General features: G+C 45.7%; 1 protein-coding gene across 1 annotated transcript in view; it reads left to right on the top strand.

Moving 5' to 3' along the window:
* Positions 1 to 13,899, top strand: part of wnt9b (wingless-type MMTV integration site family, member 9B) — a 41,295-nt gene extending 27,396 nt beyond the window's left edge. Inside the window, exons 3-4 of the mRNA XM_072486988.1 lie at positions 1,546 to 1,811; positions 7,199 to 13,899. Coding sequence (XP_072343089.1) covers positions 1,546 to 1,811; positions 7,199 to 7,672 — 740 coding nt within the window. The 3' untranslated portion in view covers positions 7,673 to 13,899. The remainder of the gene's footprint in view (positions 1 to 1,545; positions 1,812 to 7,198) is intronic.
* Positions 13,900 to 22,989: the final 9,090 nt, after the last annotated feature.

Raw genomic sequence — 22,989 nt, 5'->3', positions numbered from 1 at the left:
CAGAAGGAGGCCATTCGGCCCATTGAGTCTGCACCAGCCCTTGGAAAGAGCATCCTACTTAAGCACACGCCTCCACCCTATCCCCGTAACCCAGTAACCCCAGCTAACCTTTTGGACATTAAGGGGCAATTTAGCATGGCCACTCCACCTAACCTGCATATCTTTGGACTGTGGGAGGAAACCGGAGCACCCGGAGGAAACCCAGACAGAAATGGGGAGAAAGTACAAACTCCACACAGACAGTCACCCGAGGCCGGAATTGAACCCGGGACCCTGGAACTGTGAAGCAGCAATGCTACCCATTGTGCCACTGTGCCGCTTGACTTAAAGATGCATGTCCATTAAGCATCATGGATCAAAAATGATTACAGCAAAAATAAAGAAAGTGAAAGGTGGGACCTGTAAGGGAGGGAGTCCAACATGAGCGGCTAGTCTCGGTTAAGGAAGTCACATCAGAAGTGCTTTTGCACTATGTTTATAGTTTCATTTACATTGTTTATCTTGTTGTTGCTATTATACTAAAAATACCTCAATAAAATGTTTATTAAAAAATAAATAAAAGAAAGTGAAATAAAGGAATCAACAGGAAGGACCCTTACAATACTTACTTACCCGTACGATCTCTGTGAACTGAATGTTGCATGCACGAGACATGTTCAGCTCAAGTTGCTGCATGGTGTTTTCTATCAAAGACCCATCATTCTTTCTGCTCTTCCTAATATCTTCGAAACATCGGTGTAACTGACGATATCTCTATCAAAAAAACCTTTGCACCTGCATTTTTTGCTTTATATCTGGTTACCAAGAGGAGTCCGGCAGTAAGTGTTTCTACTCAATGATACTATGGAGGCTCACTCTAAAGGTTTGAATGGCGAGTCTTGTCTGCGATTATGGAATGGAGTTTCTGATGTTGCTGCATTGGGACTCAACATCAACAACTTGAATTTATATAATGTGTTTAAATAGTAAAATGTCCCAAAACATTGCATATGGGGCATTTTTAGACACAACCTGACACCAAGCCACACATCAGGACAGGTGGCCAAAAACTTGGTCAAAGTGGTAGGTTTAAAAGAGCATCTTGAAAAAGGGAAGTGAGGTAGAGAGGGCTAGGGAGGGATTTCCGAAGTGTAGGGAGTGGGCAAGTTGAAGGCAAGGCTGCCAATTGTGGAATAAAAGTTATCAGGAATGATCGGACCAGAATTGGATGAGAAATGAATTCTTGAAGGGATTGAAGGCTTGCAGAGGTGTCATAGGTAAGGAAGGTGGGGCCATGGAAGGATTTGAGCACAAGGATGAGAATTTAGTTGAAGCATTGCTGGACCAGGAGGTAGTGTGAGTGAGTGACCGGCTCCTCACAAAATGGTTGCTTACAAGCTTTCTCTGACCAGAAGTTTTACACAAAAAGCCTCTCTTTAAATGATGTGGAATTGGTGGCGAATAGGATGATCGATGTTCCTTTTGAACAGGTCACGCAGTGAGCTGATACGTATGGTCCCATTCACCCTCAGCTGTTGTTTAAACATTTTGTTCCTTCACTTTCAGGGTTCAAGGAGACGGCCTTCCTGTTTGCCATCTCTTCAGCTGGACTCACGCATTCTCTGGCCAAGGCTTGTAGCTCAGGCCGAATGGAGCGGTGTACCTGTGACGAGTCGCCAGACCTGGAGAACAGAGAAGCCTGGCAGTGGGGTGGCTGTGGCGACAACCTCAAATACAGCATTAAATTCATCAAGCACTTCCTGGGACAGAGGAAAGCCAGCAAGGACCTGAGAGCCAGAGTCGATATGCACAATACCAACATGGGCATCAAGGTGAGGCAGTCCCCTGTTTCTGTCGAGAGTGCAGGCACTGTAATACAACTGGTTCCAGACCCTTGCTCCCGTATAATCATTCTGATCAGGGAGTCTGGGATCTGCTATGTATCTGCATATTTGCAAAACTATTCGTGGGAAGTTGGATCCAAAATTAAGTTTAGCAAGTTATTAAAAAAAGTGGAAGATAAATTGTATAAACCACCTGGATGTCAGTTGTGAAACAGCTGGGAAAGTTTTAAAGCTTGCTGGAGTAGTATGGTGGCGCAGTGGTTAGCACTGCTGCCTCACGGCGCCGAGATCGCACGTTTGATCCCGGCCCGGGGTCACTGTCCGTGTGAACTTTGCACATTCCCCCGTGTTTGCGTGTGTTTCGCCCCCACAACCTAAAGATGTGCAGGGTAGGTGGATTGGCCACGCTACATTGTCCCTTAATTGGAAAAAATGAATTTGGTGCTCTAAATTTATTTTAAAAATGTTTTAAAGCTTGATCAGCATCTCTGCCATTCTCTGTCTCCTTGAATGATCCCAGTGAGCATTTTCACACCACCTGCCGAAATCCAATTTGGAGGAACTTGCAGCAGTAACTTACGACATTTGCTGTACTGGTTTCCATGCACTCAGGTTTGTCATGGGAGCCTTCAAGAGTTTATAAAACAGGACATAGGTCTGTTCAGCAAAGGAAATGACCACAGTTGTCCATCTTATCGTTTCCTCCTTTATTAAGCTGGATCTCTGGGCCCTCCAGTCAATTCCTTTTGACAAGAAACTGCCAACTCCTTTCTGAATTTGAATTCGCTGACAGTACCTATTCCGTGATACTGACCAGTCTGCTCAGTGCATTCATCAGTCCCTGTGTGAGGTAGTTGAGCGTATCTGTTCTGAGCGTGCTCTTTTCCCACTCTTCCTCTTGCATTCAAAAAGGCAAATTTTAATTTCTACCATTTGTGACAATTGATTTTTGCGCAGCCTTGACAGGTTTGCTGGTGCAGAGCTTTGCACGTCTATTGATCGTATGGAGGAGTTGGGCATTTGGGTCAACGTGTCCCATTAAAATGATTGAACGGAACGATGTCTTGAGCCTATTGACCTCCCTAATTAAATTCCTGATCTGCATTGCTGCTATCCGAAGCTCCATTCCACCAGTATTCATTCATAAGCTCTTCACTTCGAACTTCCGACAGGTTGTACTTTAAGGATGAAACATAATATAGCCCACAAAGAAGGTTTCTGATCAATGTAACATTTTGAACTTGGAGGACTGCTGCTGCTGTGAAGAGATGATGGTTTGGAGATGATTTCCTGCCCTTCGTTCAAAGCCTCTGTGCGCACAAAATGGTAGAGCTCAGCTTGCTGTTACCCCCAGGCTGAGATCAGGAATTCACTTGGTGGGGAATTACAAGCATGAGCCTGAACAGGCCTATTTAATTCTACCTGCCACCGTTTTACTCATAGCGCACAGCATTAAAACAGAAAACAGCAAAAGCTTTAAAAAAAAAAATTGCCCGTAAATCAAAGAGAATTCTTTGGATCCTTGCTTGAAAAATGCTGCAAGTGGAATCATTTGTGCTTGACATGCGCTGCCTTCCAATAAAGCCATTGTTCCTTCAGTCACGACAGCATCATTGCCAGTCTAAACCTCTACATTGTATCGACAGTTTTGTTTTTCAAAGGGAAGTAATTAAAAAAATGACAAGCACTGAGATCTTCTAACTGTCAAGAATTATCAATACCAGCAAACCTCTCCCTGGATGAAATAATATGCGATGTTCGTACAATACAACCCATGGGATTAATCTGTCTGTTAAATTACTGGCCACAGGAATTTCATACCGGAAAATATTAAAAGTTAACGCTAATAGTACCTTCCAGCCCGGGTTCTTTGTGTTTTAATTGCAGCTACCAGGTACCAAGTACTAATATAGTAGGAGGCTGGGAGCAGAGGTTAGCAGGTTAGCTGTCAGTCTGATAAGGAACATTGCCTGAAGTGTATTTACTGACTGATTGCAAAGAACTGCAAATAAGGCATTAGTCAGGATAAAGCATGTTTATGCAAAGAGAGCAAAGCATTGCAATGCTTTCAGGAAACAAGAGATGGTCACTTTGGGATTTGAAGCCCCTCTAATCCACCACTGACTGCGATAGGTTAGGCGAACTGGCTTATTAAAGCCATACCTGTTCAAAGTGGGTTTACATAAAATAAAAAGCGAGGAAACCTTTTGGAATCCCATGTATATTATAACATAGAATCTCGACAGGATCGCTTTGTTGCCTTCTATTCAAAGCAGGCAAAATTATCTGTTAAAATAGTGCAGAAAGATATTATAAGTAATTTACATGTTAAAATTCAAAGGAGCTTAATTTTCAGATGTTAGTTGCAACGTTGCAATGTTGGTTTCTTAGTGTTTATCAGGATGGGGTATATTAGTGTTGGAATGGACACTATCGGTGCCATGGCCTTTGAGATCAGTGCCATGTAAGCCGTCACCATAGTCAAAAAATACCAATCATGATTCCCAATTGAAGGCATGTTTCTTCAAACTATCAGCAGTTTCAAGTGTGCTGGCTTAAACTGGGTTGGAATTGCCCTGAATCAATTTAGCTGATGACCCTGACAGACAAGAGTGAGAGTAATTTGATGTGGGCTGGATTCAAACACAGGCCTCGAGGTGAAAGGACAGGAAAGTTTAAACTGGCTGCGTCAACTGAGGCAAATAGCCCGACTGAATCTGAAGTCTTCTCAGTATCTAAATTTGGTGTTGTAATTATGAAAAAATAGACAAAACTGCTTCAAAAATAACAGGAGATCCCACCTGCTCTATTTCAGCCCTGCTGATTGAGTACATTATAACATTTTGCTCACATTTCATTAACAGTCTTTATTTGTACTTCTTAAATTATGTGAAATGGATTGAGGGCACAAATCATTCACTCCCTTATTTTCATAAAGGAGACAAAATCAAATCATATGTGAATTTTCCAATAATGGGCGGGATTCTGCAATAATGGGGCTATGTCCCCATGCCGGCGTAAAAACCGGTGCCAACCACTGCGGCATCAACTACCCCCGAAAGTGAGGAATTCTCACCTTTCTCGGGGCTAGGTTGACACCGGAGTGGTTCCCCCAGCTCCAGCCGCCGCCAAAGGGCCAGCGTGAGTTCGCGCATGCACGGAACGGCCAGCATAATCTCGCGCATGCGCAGACCGGCCGCCGTATTTCCGCACATGCGCAGAACGGCCGGCGTATTTCCGCACATGCGCGTGGGTTCCCTTCTCTGCGCCGGCCCCTGGGCAATATGGCGGAGCCCTACAGGGGCCAGCCACAGAGGAACGAAGGTCCCCCACGGAACCAGCCCGCCTGCAGATCGGTACGCCCCGATCACGGGCCAGGCCACCGCGGGGGCCCCCCACGCCCCCCTCCCTCCCAGGACGGCCCCCGCACACTTACTTGCCAGGTCCCACCGTGTGTGAGGTGAGTAACCCACGCCGGCGGGACTGGGCAAAACTTGACGGCCACTCGGCCCATCGGGGCCCGGAGAATTGTGCAGGGGCCGCTGTCAACGGCCCCCAACCTGCGTGGCGGGAATCCCACCGGCCCCCGAAAAATGTCCCGGTGCAGGGTCGGAGAATCCCAGCCAATGATTTTACGGAAATCCGGACTCGTTTGTCTATGGATTAATGATCTGCATGACTAGAAAAACAGTGAGGAGTCAAGGAGATAGTGGCCGGAATTTTCCGGCTGTTGGGATTCTCTTTTCCTGCTGGCAGCACACTCCTGCCCACGGGTATCCTGGCGGCGTAGGGTGGCTTCAATAGGAAGTCTCATTGACAATGGGAAACACGTGGCTAGCAGACCTTCAAGACATGTACATTTCTGAAGTGCCATTTTACAAGCTGACTAATTGACATATTGTTATGATATTGTACTGGGAGTTCCCTAAATGTTATATACTGTAGATAGAAGAAAAGATTGAATTAACTAAAGCCCATCTAACCTATTGAACCTACCCCTTCATACAGGCGGAGGTTGGTCAGCTCAGCTGGCTCGATGGCTGGCTCGTGATGCGGAGCGGTGCCAACAGTTCAGGTTCAATCTCCGTACTGGCTGACGTTATCCATGAAGGCCCCACGTTCTCAACCGTGCCCCTAGCCTGAGGTGTGGTGAATCTCCGTTAAATCACCACCAGTCATATCTCCCCCTCAAAGGGGAAAGCAGCCTATGGTCATCTGGGACTATGGCGCCCTTCCCCTTTCATGCATACCATGGATGGTCTACACTGTCATGGACTCGGCTAATTTAATTTGGGGGAATAAAAAAATTCCAAAAGCACTTCCAAGAACAGGAATTTGGTGAGATTCTCCCTGGCCCCAATGATGATTCAGTGATATTCCATGCTAACTACCTGACTGAATTCAATATCACTCTGGTGCATTCCCATAACTCAGCATATTGGGAAAGCATATATGGAATGAACCAGTGATAACTATTTCCCTTTGCAAAGGCGGCAATCTGTAGATAGTGAGGTTGCCACATTGCTTTGAGCACTCTACCCTGATTCATTTTTTTGATTCTTAAGCAATCGGATTTCTTCTTGATCATTCATGGCACGTGAGCATTACCAGGAAGACAATATTTTCTGCCCTTCCCAAACCCAGTGGCTTGCTCAATGATTTCAGAAGGCAATTAATACTTAACCCAATGCTGCCAGTCCGGGATCATACATCGGCCAGACTGTTTAAAATCAGCAGATTGTCTGCGTGGGTTTCACCCCCATAACCTAAAGATGTGCAGGTTAGGTGGATTGACCACGCTAAATTGCCCCTTAATTGGAAAAAAAATAATTGGGTATTCTAAATTTGTAAAAGAAAATTCAACAGATTTCTTTCACCCAAGGGACATCAGTGAATCAGATGGGTTTTGTAACAGCAATGAGGTAGCGATATAGACACTAACGTTTTGTTCCGCATTTATAGTAACAGAATTCGAATTGCCAGTGCCCATACTGAGTCTTGAACTGCTGCCTCTAGATCATTAGTTTAGGATTCTGCATTGGGATTCCAATAACAATAACTGCAACATGACAGTTCCCTTCATTCTGGAGCTGCTTAGAAAGTAATGAGGTGTGGATTTCCTCATACAAATAAATGAAAGTCACCATTGTCCCATTGGCTGCTCTCCTGTTTCTATCTCAGACGAGGGACTAGGTTGGGAAGGCAGGGCCTTCATGGTAATCTCAGCTGATATGGGAATTGAACCCATGCTTTTGGCTGTTGCTCTGCATCATGAACCAGCCGCCCAGCCAACTGAACTAACCAATGATTCTAATGGTTGTCATGCAAGATGATGTTGTCTATTGGTCTACTCACTGCTGTTCCCTCTCTTCCAGGCTGTGAAAAGTGGTTTGAAGACCACGTGCAAATGCCATGGTGTATCTGGGTCCTGTGCAGTTCGAACCTGTTGGAAGCAACTCTCATCCTTTCATGAAACAGGCAAACTTCTCAAGCTCAAATATGAAACTGCTGTTAGAGTCCACAGTATCACCAATGATGCCACAGGCGAGACTGAGCTCATCAGCCCCAAAAAGCACAGTTACACCTTGAAGAATCACATCCCAAGGACTACGGATCTGGTGTACATAGAGGACTCCCCAAATTTCTGTCGACCAAGTAAATACTCTCCTGGCACCGCTGGCAGGGTCTGCTCGAAGGAGACAAACTGCGAAAGTATGTGCTGTGGGCAGGGCCATAACACCCAGAGTCTCTTGGTAAATAGGCCCTGTCACTGTCAAGTGCAGTGGTGCTGCTATGTGGAGTGTCAGCAGTGTTCACAAAGAGAAGAGATTTACACTTGCAAACACTAACAAATAAGCAATTGCGACAATGGGACAAAGGCAGCAATTGAGAGAATAAGAAAGTAAATTGTAACTTCAGCTATGGCTTGTGGCCCCTTGTAACAATGAGACAAAGTTGTATAGGTGCAGGACAGACACATGGGAGAGCTCAGAGCTAAATCTCGTTGACCCCATCACTGAAACTGCATGTACTTTCAGTTTAAAGAATCCTGGTTTAGAATTCTTTACACAGGTATCTTTATTTGGAAAATCTAGATTTACCCAAGCTTTAGAGCAGTCAAAAATGGACACTGGAATTTCAAGAACCGGCCAAATTGAAAGAGGCCACACAAGATCGCCTTACAATGCAAGTTAAAGAGTGAATAAATAATGAGGTTCAAAGGTAGTCTGACTGATTGAGCATGTTCTCTTTGAAAGTGTGGGTGCTGGGGAATGGAAAAGCTACTTATCTTTGGAGCAATCCCACAAGGAGTGCAAACAAAAACTTCCTATGATGCAGGGTGTGAGAGGGACTATGCAACTTCCTCTGCCCACTGTTGTTCAAAGGAGCCTTCATCTTGCAATCAGATTGATGGAGGTTTGTTGTTTAACCTCTGCACAAGGTTTGAACCAACATGCCCCCAGGACAGCATTAACCTTTATCTCGGTTTGTCCCTGTGTTTCTTCTCTTGTTCTGCCACTCAGTCATCTGCATAGCATTCTGTGAATGAAATGCATACGCAATGAGCAAAGTTCTCTGAGGCTACAGATTCCTGGGTATGATCACAAATTCATGAGGCTGAAATGACTCATTTACAGACCCTCACAAGTCTTTAGAAAAATAGCCATAATTAACAAAATGTAGAACAAGATAAGATAATGTCTGGAGAGAAACCTCCCCACAGATCTTACTGTCACAAGAAATAAAATCTGCCTCTAAAACTTGTTTGATCCAAATCGTGCACTTGTGGCGGTATTGCAGTGGCTCTGCCTGTAATAGAGCAATATCGAGCCCAGGTTATTGGGGAGTGTCTCTGTTCACCGTAGACTTTGAACAAAGCTACCCAAAATGTTCCAGCAATCTCCGTGGTGTGGATTTCACCTGCGGTGTGGATTTCACCTATCCTGTATTAATTTGATTCTGGAATCAACTATGGCGGATAGCAACAATGGTGCCATCAAGCAGGCTAAAAAGCCAATCCTGTTTAAATTTTCTAACAGACAGAAAACCAGGAAGTAAAATGCAATGATTATTCTTCTCTTTCTAATCAGTTTACAGAGAGTAACATAAAGATTGGAACATACACATGGGGCTAAGGTAGAAGCTGAAATATTATAAATAAATATTTAAACAAAGATTAATTTTTATTCCATTAAAACCTATGCAACCTTTATCATAATGGAGAAATGTCACATTCCACAAATATTGGATGTGCTTTTCAAAACCAGAGAAGTTGTTCAGAAGTAGTTATGATTTGCTATGCTGTTAGAAACCTAATTACATCTCATCAACAAAGCATAACTTCTTCAAGGGGTTTTACAGTGAGATTACAGTGCAAAAAGTGGAAGCTTATGTAAGCTCAAATAATTTATAACGATTTCCATCTTTGTGCTTCAATAGGACATCCTGAGAAGGAGCAGGAATCACTGACATCAACTTCTGGCTTTCCACATTTAACTGTGCATGTCCAGAGATGTAGCTGTCAGTCTTACTGTTTCAATGAGAGTTTTGTCATCATTAAGAGTAAACTTAAGGAGGAGTTAAACAGATTTTTAATTGATAATGGGTTGAAGGTTTATGGAGAATGGGCAGGACGGTGGAGTTGAGGCCAGGATGGGATCAGCCATGGTCACAGTGAAGGTGTTAGGCTCGGGAGGCTAAATTGCCTACTCCCGCTCCTAGGTCATGTGTTCTAGGGAAGTGATGGTCTGGCTGATTTTGCAATCTAGCTCTTGGTCTGTAACATTGTAGGTAACAGATGAGGAACATATCAGCTATGATAGACTAGTGGAGCAGACTCGATGGGCCGAATGGCCAAATTCAGCTCCTATATCTTATGAACCTATCTTATGAACTTATAAGATCACAAAGTCTAGGCTGCTTTCCCGAGCATTGAACCACCTAAGGATGACCTGGTACACACAAGCCTGACCTTTTCTTGATCCATCAGCCCTATGCCAACCGACACCTTATTTGTCAACCCCTTGTTCTTAAGAATTACGTTGAGCCGTCTTTCATTCCACGTACCTGTTTTCCTTTGGGAGAAAATGTTCTGCCTGAAATTCCTAATAGTTTGCTCATTTTTAAATTTGCATCTCCTGATATCCCAGTCAATCGCTGCAATGGGAAATTTGCTTGGATCAACTTTATCAATTTCCTCCTTTATCTTGAAAAAAAGTAAGAGACCATGAAGTCTTCTTATTTATCCAAGAAGCCAAGGTCAACTTTGTGAACCTTTTCTTGTCACTTTAATAATACTCAAAATTGAAGTGGAAAATGTATTCACGTGCGGCTTCCTTCAGACTCAGGTTGGAACCTTCCTATTTCACAGTTAACAAAGATACAGGCAAGCTGTCAAAACTAGTGACGGGTACCTGGAATGGAGAGATACTAGCCTTTTTGAAAATTAGGATATATTATTTAAAATATGGTAACTGGTGCATGTCCATAATGTAAATACTGATGTTTATTTTACAAGCTTTTACAAACTATTGTAAGAAGCTTAAAGTTTATTTTTGAATCTAAACTGGAATAGATGCATTTCCACTAACACACCTTAGTGTAGTAAATAACTTTGCCCCTGAATTCTAATGGCAACATAGAAGAAAACCTGCATCAAAGTGTGCTTATATTTGAATATCTGGTATGCGGTGGATATGCATAGAATGTGAAAGATATTTCATGAGGCCTTCTTCATACATCAATTAAGTGACGTGTGCAGTATTAACTGTGCTCTGCACATTTGGATTGCTTGATTCTGCTGATGAGCATTCTAAAATACGTATCAAGTTTCATTTTCAGAAGCTAACTGTTGAGTTTTGGATAGTATTCTCAATTCTGTGGAGATGGATTTCGACCCAACATTCTTCAACAAAACAAAGCGAGAGATGAAACTATTGGCGACAGTGCGGTGTCTTTTTTTTAGATTTCAGGCAGCCAGTAGATGGATTATAGTAAATGGATACTCTTCAACAGATCCCAGGACTTCCAATGATGTAAGTTTACCAGTGAGTTAAATCGTTCAAAAATCCATTGTCCTAATTTATTTCGGTACACAGAGGAAATCTGGAACTTCCTTCCCCAAATGCAGTTGAGACATCCAACACAGTTTTGGAACTGATACCCAAGAGTGTTTTTTGGGGGGCGGCACAGTGGCGCAGTGGTTAGCACTGTTGCATCACAGCACTGAGGACCCAGATTTAGTCCCGGCCCCGGGTCACTGTCCGTGTAGAGTCTGCACATTCTCCTCGTTTTTGAATGGGTCTCACCCGCACAACCAAAAGATATGCAGCATAGGTGGATTGGCCACGCTAAATTGTCCCTTAATTGGAAATAAAAGGATTGGATACTTTAAATTAAAAGAAAAAAGTATTTTATTGACAAGGGTATGAACAGTCACAGAACCAAGGTTGGAAATTGGAATTAAGATACAAACAAACCATATTCTAATTGCATGCTCGAGGGCCTGAATGATAGCCCGCCTTTCCTATGTTCTTTGATCATTATTGTTTTAGGGAAGGAAAGGATCTGGAAGATCCAATCATTGTGGCAACATCATTCACAAGTGCTGGAATGAGGTTTCCCTAGATCAAAGGACAGAAAGTTAATTTTGGACTCAACTGAAGTGTTCAACTGCTCATTCACCTATTTCGCACCTGAAAAATGGGTTTGCAGCAGATGAAAATCCGTTGGAAACCATTTTGTTTGCCTATTGACACTGTCAGGTAGAGCTGATTGCAGGTGAACACAAATGTGACTCAGACACAGTTACTGTTTAAAATGAAAATATATACCCACCGTTCTGATTAGCTTCCATTCAGCATGAAGAACTCCAAATATAATCTTGTCTGAGCAAACCATTTATTAGGGTTTAATAGCACTTTATAATTTAGTAGGGTCAAAGAACCTTGGTTAAAAATGATGAGAGGGCAATTTAAGGCAGATGCAAGGGAAAACATATTCATGATTGGATGATGAATGCTGGTCTCTGGGAAGGATAGTGTCAAAGAGAAAACTTTGACTAAATGCCTTTCAATCAGTCTATGTGATGGGGAGATGTAAATTTCTTATTCTGAATGGAAAAATTAAGATAGGCCGAATGACCTTCCATATCCGTGCTGATCTTCGGATTTTGTGCCACTCCTAGACCAATACAGTTTTAAATAAGCAGAATTATTTTTCATTTTGAACTATTTTGCAAAAGAGAAATAAAAAGATTATCTGTGAAGTTTTGTTTGCAACATGCTAGCAATTTTGGTCAATAAATTGATCGACAAGAGGATCAATGAAGCCAAAAGCCAAGTAGGTTTTTTGCTGTCCCACAAAATGTCATAAATTAATTGCACAGAAGGAGGCCATTCATTCCATCATTGCCTGTGCTGGCATTGGCTCCTCAAGTTCGAGCCCGAATTCCCTATTCATTCCCCATATCCCGTTAAGTTCCCCCTTTAAATGATAAAAGCACAATACTGCGGACACTGGAGATCTGAAATACCGTGCTGCTGCCTCACAGCGCCAAGGATCAGGGTTCAATTTTGGCCTTGGGTGACTGTGTGGAGTTTGCACGTTCTCCCCGTGTCTGCACCGGTTTCCTCCTGATGCTCTGGTTTTCTCCCACAGTCCAAAAGTGTGCAGGTTAGATGGTTACAAGGTTACAGGGATAGGGTGGGAGAGTGGACCTAGGTAGAGTACTCTTTCTGAGGGGCATTGCAGACTCAATGGGCTGAATGGCCTCATTCTGCACTGTAGTGGTACTATGGTTCAATTTAAATTCTTGGAAACAGAAAATGAGGGATGGACTCAGCAGGTCCTGCAGGCTCAGCAGCCCAGTTGTAAAGTGCTCAATGCTGCAATAGGCCTCTAATTTTAAACTCCAATCCAAGTTATGAATCTTTACTTACCCTGTACATGAGCGGACCTTTGGCCAGGTGGGACTTGCCTTTTTCAAAGTACTTGCGATATGCTCAGGAATACCTGAGAGAAGTGTGTAACACAGCAGACCAGCTCTGAACCTGACATGGGGAAATTCTAGACTCAATTCAGCAAAGGACTTTATGGTTAGCCATGCTTAGAGTTTAATTTCCTCTCTGTGATATTTTTAGATTCCTGGTTAATAAATTTGTGCAAAATTCCTGCCCCTTATTTTAACAAGCATTTAACCTATTTAGAATAAATTATATATGTGAAATAAATTGGATGCAACCACTACAACAACAATATGCACTTATACAGCACCATTACCATTGTTAAATATCCCAGGACTATGCCACAATAATGCCGATGGGAATTTATTGCAAACGCATTAACCAGGGTACTTAACGCAGTGCAGATAAGAAAGTCGCCCCCTGATGCTTAACGCAGTTGATTTATTTCCCATTGAAATAAACGATAAAAGGAATATGGTAAGTCGCAGTGGATCACTGGCGGTGCGTCATGCCAAGCATGCTATTGTAACAACGAGAGATTCAATGCAGTAAAATACATGACCTAGAACCACAAGGGCAGGCAGTGTGATATCGGGGTTAACTTGCTGTTAGAATGCCAACACCAAAGAGTTATGAAATGTGACACACTTCATGTCAAAGCTTGTTTGTCTATTTCTTTGCGGTTGTGGATTCTCAGACAATAAGCCTCATCGTGCACCATGACCCGTTTGTAGATGCAGAAAAAAAAATACCATTAAGAATTCCAGGGCAAAACCCATTGCTTTAATAATTTATCTGTTGATGCTCTAAGGGAAAATAAAAATTATTTTTCTACCTCACGTGTACAGCTTGTAGGTAAATAAAATCTTAAAATGTATTTAAGTTATTTATCATCTTTATATAACAAAGAGAAAATCCTTTTGGATCATTTTGGGCAGTGACATCACATTTTGTGATTAATGTACGTCCTTTCTGCTTTTTCTATGTTGTTATTTATACTATTGTTTCCTGATGGTTGAAAAGCAGGTTTCATACATTTATAGAACAAGTTGCACTAATGTTTCTCAGCTTTCTGGTGGTATTGATATCAATAAAATGGTGTTTTGATGACTCCTTTTGAAGATGTTTGTTTCATTGTCCCTTAAGTCTCTGAACCCACCTGGATTTAGTCTCTGGTCGCTGGGGGTGGGTGAGCAATTTCCTGAAATGTGAAGGATAATCTGAAAGACTCCCGGCGGGATTCACCATTCCCCGACGCCGATTTTGAAATCAGCGATCGGACGGAGAATCCCTTTTGACGCCCAAATCAGGGGGCAGCACTGCTTTGACGCCAGTTTTGTAACCTCTGCCCCTTTGGAAATGGCATCAGCGCGTCGCGCGTCATTGGAACGGCGTTGGAGCATCACCTGAAGGCTCTCCCCTGATGCTCTGCCCTTGATGGGCCGAGTTCCTGACCTTGTTCACAGGTGGTCTCAGCGGTCGGGAACCCGGCGTGGTGGCTGCGAACTGTGTCCAGCTCGCCATAGTAGGATGGGAGCTGTGCTGCTGGCCAGGTGGGGCTTCCGCAAGGGCTGGGGGTCTGGTGGGGGGTGGTCAAGGCATGGCCAGGAGGTGGCCAGGAGGTGGCCAGGAGGTGGCCAGGGGAGCAATATTTGTCAGGTCAGGCCCGCGCACCATGTTTTACAGCGTGACCACTGCAGGTCCAGGTTGTCGTTGTGCGCATGTGCGGCCAGCGACCCGGCCATTCTCCAGCCGTTTATATCTTGGGAGCCGAGAGTTTTACTCAGCGTGGCTACTAGCCCCTCACCGGTCGTAGGATCAGTGAGGGTTCGGCGCCAATTTCTTTGTCATAAAATGCCGCAGTTCCTCCGCTGGCGTCAACATTTAGTCTCAGGAACGGGGAACCCAGCCCGCCAACTCATTCAGTCCTGCCTCAGCCCAGCAGAAAAGTGCAGATCATGGTGCTCACATCCCTGCAGCGAGACTCAAACCTTGGGCTGGATTCGCCGATTTTGCGGCTATGTCCAGAGGTAGCGTCTGATCTTACGACCAAAAAGTCGGCGCTGCCCCCGCACCAATGCTCCACCTTGTAGAGGGCTAGCAGCCACGGCACATAAAGCCCCCAGCTTTATTTGCCGATACGGACACAGGATGGTCAGTTCCGTGGCCGCGCATGCACATGGCAGCGGTCTGCGGCGGCCGTGCCATACAACATGGCTCCGGTCGTGCGTGGACCTGGCCTGCCAGGTAGTGCCCCCCTGTAGCCCCCCTCGCCACCCCTAGACCACCCTCCAGCCTCCGTTGAAGCCTCCCCGGCCAGCTGAGCCCCCCTCCCCGACTGTGGCGGCGCTGGACACAGACCGCAGCTGCCACGCCAGGTTCATGAAAACTGAGAGGACACGTGTCTGACGCGTCGGGAAGTCGGCCCATCAGGGGCGCAGCAAAGGGGGAGGGTCTCCGGTGACTTCCCAACAAGTACGCTGTTTTTGAGGGGGTGGAGCATCCGAAAAACAGCGCCGCTCCCGATTTCAACATAAAAACGGATTCTCCGGCCGATCGCCAAACGCGATTTCGGAGTCTGTAATCGGAGAACCCCGCCCCTTGTGTCTCAAAGGCAAGACTGTTGCCAACTGAGCCATGGCTGATTCCTCTGTACCAGCTCTGGTGCGTGGGCCTGACCTGACAAATATTGCTCCCCTGGCCACCTCCTGGCCACCTCCTGGCCATGCTGATGTTTGAAGGCTCCGAAGGAGCCCCACCGGTAATTTGTTACATGACCTTTCAGCTCAGCAAACTTACATATTCACAGTTTGCTCGTTTTACGAAGTTACCTTTCATGACCTGAAGGGAAGGAAATGAACCAACTGAATTGAATAAAGATCATAAACAGATCCAGCCGTACTAAAATGCAGAACCCAGGACTCATGAATGAGTCCAACACCAGTATTGATCTAACCAGTTGCAATTCAGGTCCACGTTTACTCCTCATAATCACAACATGAAATGCAAATACCCTTCGCAGAAATGCCAGAACAGACTGAGAAGCAGTGTCCATGATACTGGAACAGATACCATTTTAATGGTACGAGCAGGCACAAATGGGTCCATGATCCCAGTGTCAATACAAGTCCATTATCACTCTCTGTAACAATGCAAGAACATGATCATTTTCAAAAACAAGAAAAAGTACAAATCTAACAAGCAAGTCTCAATCTCATTGAGTCCAACCCCACCATATCTTTAATGTGTCCTTTCAGAGGTGTGCACTTGAACTCTTTGCATACACTTTACTTTAATGGTCTTCCCAGTAATTTATTCTATTCATCTATTTCACTTTGCATAAAAATTTCACCTGACATTCCTTAATCTTCCACTAGTTTCCTAATTTCGGACCAATGGCACCACATTTTTGAATGTTGCATTATAGGTAGAAATTCGCCAAGATTAATTATAATAATAATCTTCATCATTATGTCACTAGCAGGCTTACATTATCACTGCAATGAAATCTTTCATTATCTCTGAAACTTGAGGCAGGTCACTTTGAAGATGACTAACCAGAGACTCAATGTCAGTACATTCATACCAGCAACACCATGGGTCCAATCCTCAGGCTTCTGATGCTGGTGATAATATAGGCCCCAGTGATATTACTCATGATATCAAGTACCAATACAGTCCATACAGGCTCAATGTTTTTTCTTAGTTTTTCCAATTAAGACCATAAGACCATAAGACACAGGAGCGGAAGTAAGGTCATTCGGCCCATCGAGTCCACTCCACCATTCAATCATGGCTGATTTCAACTCCATTTACCCGCTCTCTCTCCATAGCCCTTAATTCCTCGAGAAATCAAGAATTTATCAACTTCTGTCTTAAAGATACACAACGTCCCGGCCTCCACCGCCCTCTGTGGCAATGAATTCCACAGACCACCACTCTCTGGCTGAAGAAATTTCTCCTCATCTCTGTTCTAAAGTGACTCCCTTTTATTCTAAGGCTGTGCCCCCGGGTCCTAGTCTCCCCTGCTAATGGAAACAGCTTCCCTACGTCCACCCTATCTAAGCCATTCATTATCTTGTAAGTTTCTATTAGATCTCCCCTCAACCTCCTAAACTCCAATGAATATAATCCCAGGATCCTCAGACGTTCATCGTATGTTAGGCCTACCATTCCTGGGATCATCCGTGTGAATCTCCGCTGGACCCGCTCCAGTGCCAGTATGTCCTTCCTGAGGTGTGGGGCCCAAAATTGCTCACAGTATTCTAAATGGGGCCTAACTAGTGCTTTATAAAGCTTCAGAAGTACATCCCTGCTTTTATATTCCAAGCCTCTTAATTACGGACTCAACCTGCAAGTTTACCTTTAGAGAATCCTGGACTAGGACTCCCAAGTTCCTTTGCACTTCAGCATCATGAATTTTGTCATCATTTAGAAAATAGTCCATGCCTCTATTCTTTTTTCCAAAGTGCAAGACCTCGCACTTGCCCACTTTGAATTGCATCAGCCATTTCTTGGACCACTCTCCTAAACTGTCGAAATCTTTCTGCTGCCTCCCCACCTCCTCAATACTACCTGCCCCTCCACCTATCTTTGTATCATCGGCAAACTTAGCCAGAATTCCCCCAGTCTCGCCATCTAGATCGTTAATAGAAAAGAGAACAGCTGTGGCCCCAACACTGGAGCCTGCGGGACACCACTCGTCACCGGTTGCCATTCCGAAAAAGAACCTTTTATCCCAACTCTCTGCCTTCTGCCTGACAGCCAATCGTCAATCCATGTTAGTACCTTGCCTCGAATACCATGGGCTCTTATTTTACTCAGCAGTCTCCCGTGAGGCACCTTATGAAAGGCCTTTTGGAAGTCAAGATAGATAACATCCATTGGCTCTCCTTGGTCTAACCTATTTGTTATCTCTTCAAAGAACTCTAACAGGTTTGTCAGGCACGACCTCCCCTTACTAAATCCATGCTGACTTGTCCTAATCCGACCCTGCACTTCCAAGAATTTAGAAATCTCATCTTTAACGATGGATTCTAGAATCTTGGCAACAACCGAGGATTCTAGAATCTTGGCAACAACTGAGGTTAGGCTAACTGGCCTATAATTTTCCATCTTTTTTGTTGTTCCCTTCTTGAACAGGGGGGTTACAACAGCGATTTTCCAATCCTCTGGGACTTTCCCTGACTCCAGTGACTTTTGAAAGATCGTAACTAACACCTCCACTATTTCTTCAGCTATCTCCTTTAGAACTCTAGGATGTAGCCCATCTGCGCCCGGAGATTTATCAATTTTTAGACCTCTTAGTTTCTCTAGCACGTTCTCCTTTGTGATGGCTACCATATTCAACTCTGCCCCCTGACTCTCCTGAATTGTTGGGATATTACTCATGTCTTCTACTGTGAAGATTGATGCAAAGTACTTATTTAGTTCCTCAGCTATTTCCTTGTCTCCCATCACTAGATTACCAGCGTCATTTTGGAACGGCCAATGTCTACTTTTGCCTCCCGTTTGTTTTTAATGTATTTAAAGAAACCTTTACTATCATTCCTAATGTTACTGGCTAGCCTACCTTCATATTTGATCCTCTCTTTCCTTATTTCTCTCTTTGTTATCCTCTGTTTGTTTTTGTAGCCTTCCCAATCTTCTGACTTCCCACTACTTTTTGCCACATTATAGGCTTTCTCTTTTGCTTTGATGCATTCCCTGACTTCCTTTGTCAGCCATGGCTGCCTCATCCCCCCTCTGATAGCCTTTCTTTTCGTTGGGATGAACCTCTGTACTGTGTCCTCAATTACTCCCAGAAACTCCTGTCATTGCTGTTCTACTGTCTTTCCCACTAGGCTCTACTCCCAGTCGATTTTCGTCAGTTCCTCCCTCATGCCCCTGTAGTTACCTTTATTTAACTGTAACACCTTTACATCTGATTCTACCTTCTTTCTTTCAAATTGCAGACTGAATTCTACCATATTATGATCACTGCCTCCTAAGTGTTCCCTTACTTTAAGATCTTTTATCAAGTCTGGTTCATTACATAACACTAAGTCCAGAATGGCCTGTTCCCTCGTGGGCTCCATCACAAGCTGTTCCAAAAAGCCCTCCTGTAAACATTCAATTAATTCCCTTTCTTTGGGTCCACTGGCAGCATTATTTACCCAGTCCACCTGCATATTGAAGTCCCCCATGATCACTGTGACCTTGCCTTTCTGACATGCCCTTTCTATTTCGTGGGCAATTTAACGTGGCCAATCCACCTACCCTGCAAATCTTTGGGTTACAAAGAACAAAGAAATGTTCGGCCCGCCAAGCCCGTGCCGACCATGCTGCCCGACTAAACTACAAGGTAGAAACCCTTCCTGGGTCCATATCCCTCTATTCCCATCCTATTCATGTATTTGTCAAGATGCCCCTTAAATGTCACTATCGTCCCTGCTTCCACCACCTCCTCCGGTAGCGAGTTCCAGGCACCCACTACCCTCTGCGTAAAAAACATGCCTCGTACATCTACTCTAAACCTTGCCCCTCTCACCTTAAACCTATGCCCCCTAGTAATTGACCCCTCTACCCTGGGGAAAAGCCTCTGACTATCCACTCTGTCTATGCCCCTCATAATTTTGTATACCTCTATCAGGTCTTCCCTCAACCTCCTTCGTTCCAGTGAGAACAAACCGAGTTTATTCAACCGCTCCTCATAGCTAATGCCCTCCATACCAGGCAACATTCTGGTAAATCTCTTCTGCACCCTCTCTAAAGCCTCCACATCCTTCTGGTAGTGTGGCGACCAGAATTGAACACTATACTCCAAGTGTGGCCTAACTAAGGTTCTATACAGCTGCAACATGACTTGCCAATTCTTATACTCAATGCCCCGGCCAATGAAGGCAAGCATGCCGTATGCCTTCTTGACTACCTTCTCCACCTGTGTTGCCCCTTTCAATGACCTGTGGACGTGTACTCCTAGATCTCTTTGACTTTCAATACTCTTGAGGGTTCTACCATTCACCATTCACCGTATATTCCCTACCTGCATTAGACCTTCCAAAGGGTTGTGGGGATGAGACCCACGCAGACACTGGGAGAATGTGCAAACTCCACATGGACAGTGACCCAGAGCTGGGATTGAACCCCGGTCCGCTGTGCCGTGAGGCAACAGTTCTAACCTCTGTGCCACTGTGCCGCCCTAAGTTCAATGCTGTTAACTGTGATTTTTCCTTTCATCATTCATGGGCTGTGGGTGTCGCTGGCTAGGTCAGGATTCATTGCCCATCCTTATTGAAGCGCTGTAGTCCATGTGGTGCAGATACACTCAGAGTGCAGTTAGGGAGGGAGTTCCAGGATTTTGACCCAACGACAGTGAAGGAACAGCGGTATATTTTAAGTCAGGATAGTGAGTGGCTTCAAGAGGGATTTTCAGGCATTGGTGTTTCCAGGTATCTGCTGCTCTTGTCCTTCTGGATAGTAGTGGTCGTGAGTTTGGAAAGTGCTGCCATGCAGCCTTGGTGAGTTCCCGCAGTGCATCTTGTAGATGGTACACACGGCTGCCACTGTGAGTCGGTGGTGGAGGGAGTAAATGTTCATGGAAGGGGTGCCAATCCAGAAGGCTGCTTTGTCCTGGATGATGCTGAGCTTCTTGAGCGTTGTTGGAGCTGCACTCACCCAAGCAAGCAGAGAGTATTCCATCACACTCCTGACTTGTGCCTTGTAGATTATGGACCGGCTTTGGGGAGTGGGGAGTTCAGTTACTCACTGTAGGATTCCTACCTCTGACCTGCTCTTGCAGCCACAAGCTAGTCCAATTCAGTTTTTGGGCAATGGTAACCCCCCAGGATGCTGATAGTGGAGGTGGTGGTAATGCCATTGAACGTCCAATGGGCGATCCTTTGATTTTCTCTTCTTGGAGATGGTCATTACCTAGCACTTGTGTAGTGCGACGGTTTAGCTCAGTTGGCCTAAATGCTAGTTTGTGATGCAGAGGAAGGCCAAAAGTGTGGATTTAATTCCTGTACCGGCTGAGGTTATTCATGAAGGCTCTGCCTTCTAAACTTTGCCCCTTGCCTGAGGTGTGGTGATCCTCAGTTTAAATTACCACCAGCCAGCTCTCCTCCTGATTTTCCATCAATTCACTGCGAGACTATGAGAACGAGTGAAAAAAGGCTTTATTATCCAGGAACTTGCCTGCCAGTGTCTGCTGTACAAATGAGTGCCGCCCACAGGTAGCAGGTCTATATATCCCCCCGGGGGGGGGTGGGGGTGGAGCCAGAGGCGGAGCTCACCGGGGTTCTAGTACAATACCTGGAAGTAGATCATATTACCATTTCCTGGCCATAGGTCACAGTACTCTGCAGAGAGCTCATATTCAGGTGAATACATTCACCACATTCACCCCCTGTTAAAAAACTTAAGTTCAGCAGGGGTGACGTGGGGGTCATCAAATATTCAGTCTGTCTGGAGGCCGGATCGTTCTCTTAGACCTCCTCAGCTCTGGCGGTGCGGCGGGCACGGTTGTTGCAGTTGGTGAATCGGGGGGGGGTGTTGTCTGTCTGGAGCTTCAGTCCGGCATGTTGGAGATGGTTGAGGGGTGGAGGTAGGCAGGGGGGTGGTGGGTGGCGGCAGTGCAGCGCGGGACAGTACAGCAGACCCAGGGGGGGCGTAAGGGGCGTGGGTGGTGGTGGTAGGCATTGGCAGGGGAACCAGCGGGCGCCAGGTCCTGTAGGGCGACCGTATCTTGCCATCCGTCCTGGTGCACGACGTAGACGTACTGGGGGTTGGCGTGCAGCACCTGGACCCTCTGGACCAGGGGGTTGGTCTTATGGCTCCTCGTATGCTTCCGGAGAAGGACAGGTCCCGGATCTGTCAGCCAGGATGGAAGTGAGACCCCGGAGATGGACTTCCGAGGGAAGACAAACAAACGGTCATGAGGGGTCTCGTTCGTGGCTGTGCAAAGGAGTGATCTAATGGAGTGGAGGGCGCGGGGAGGACCTCCTGCCAGCGGGGGATCGGGAGACTTCCAGACCGGAGGGTAAGAAGGACGGCCTTCCATACCGTCGTGTTCTCCCTCTCCACCTGCCTGTTTCCCTGCGGGTTACAGCTCGTAGTCCTGCTCGAGGTGTTGCCTTTACTGAGCAGGTACTGACGCAGCTCATTGCTCATAAACAATGTGCCTTGGTCACTGTGGACGTACGCAGGGAAACCGAACAGCGTGAAGATGCTGTGCAGTGCCTTTATATCAGTGGCCGAGGTCATGTTGGGGCAAGGGACAGCGAAGGGGAAGCGGGAGTACTCGTCAATGACGGTCCGGAAGTATATATTACGGTTGGTGGAGGGGAGGGGCCCTTTGAAGTCAATACTGAGGCGCTCAAAGGGCCGGGAGGCCTTTACCAGGTGAGCCTTGTCTGGCCGATAGAAGTGCGGTTTGCAGTCCGCGCAGACTTGGCAGTCCCTGGTCATGGCCCTGAACTTCTCGGTGGAGTACGACAGATTTCGGGCCTTAATAAAGTGGATAGGCCGGGTGACCCCGGGTGACAGAGGTCATCGTGGATAGCCCAAAGTCGCTCACCTTGCACGCTGGCGCATGTGCCGCGGGACAGGGCATCTGAGGGCTCGTTGAGCTCCCCAGGACGATACTTGATATTGTAATTGTAGGTGGAGAGTTCGATCCTCCACCTCAAGATTTTGTCATTTTTTATTTTACCCCGTTGTGCGTTGTCAAACATAAAGGCTACCGTCCGCTGGTCGGTGGCGAGGGTGAACCTCCTACCGGTAGTGCCTCCAGTGCCGCACAGCTTCCACTATGGCTTGTGCTTCCTTCTCAACCGAGGAGTGTCGGATTTCGGAAACGTGGGGGGTTCTAGTGAAGAAGGCTACTGGCCTGCCCGCCTGGTTGAGTGTGGTGGCCAGTGCGATGTCTGACGCATCGCTATCTACCTGGAAGGGGATGGACTCGTCCACCGCGTGCATTGCGGCCTTAGTGATATCGGCCTTGATGCGGCTGAAGGCCGAACGGGCCTCAGCCGTCAGGGGAATTGTAGTGGTTTTAATAAGTGGGCGGGCTTTGCTGGGGACCCACTGGGCATAGTAGGCGAATAGCCCCAGGCATCGTTTGAGGGCCTTGAGGCTGTGGGGAAGGGGAAGTTCTGTGAGGGGGCGCATACGGTCGGGGTCGGGCCCTAGGACTCCGTTTTCCACGACATAGCCGAGGTGGC

The sequence above is a fragment of the Scyliorhinus torazame genome, chromosome 21, assembly GCF_047496885.1.
Source record: "Scyliorhinus torazame isolate Kashiwa2021f chromosome 21, sScyTor2.1, whole genome shotgun sequence".
Classification (NCBI taxonomy): domain Eukaryota; kingdom Metazoa; phylum Chordata; class Chondrichthyes; order Carcharhiniformes; family Scyliorhinidae; genus Scyliorhinus; species Scyliorhinus torazame.
This window is presented reverse-complemented; position numbering and strand designations above follow the sequence as displayed.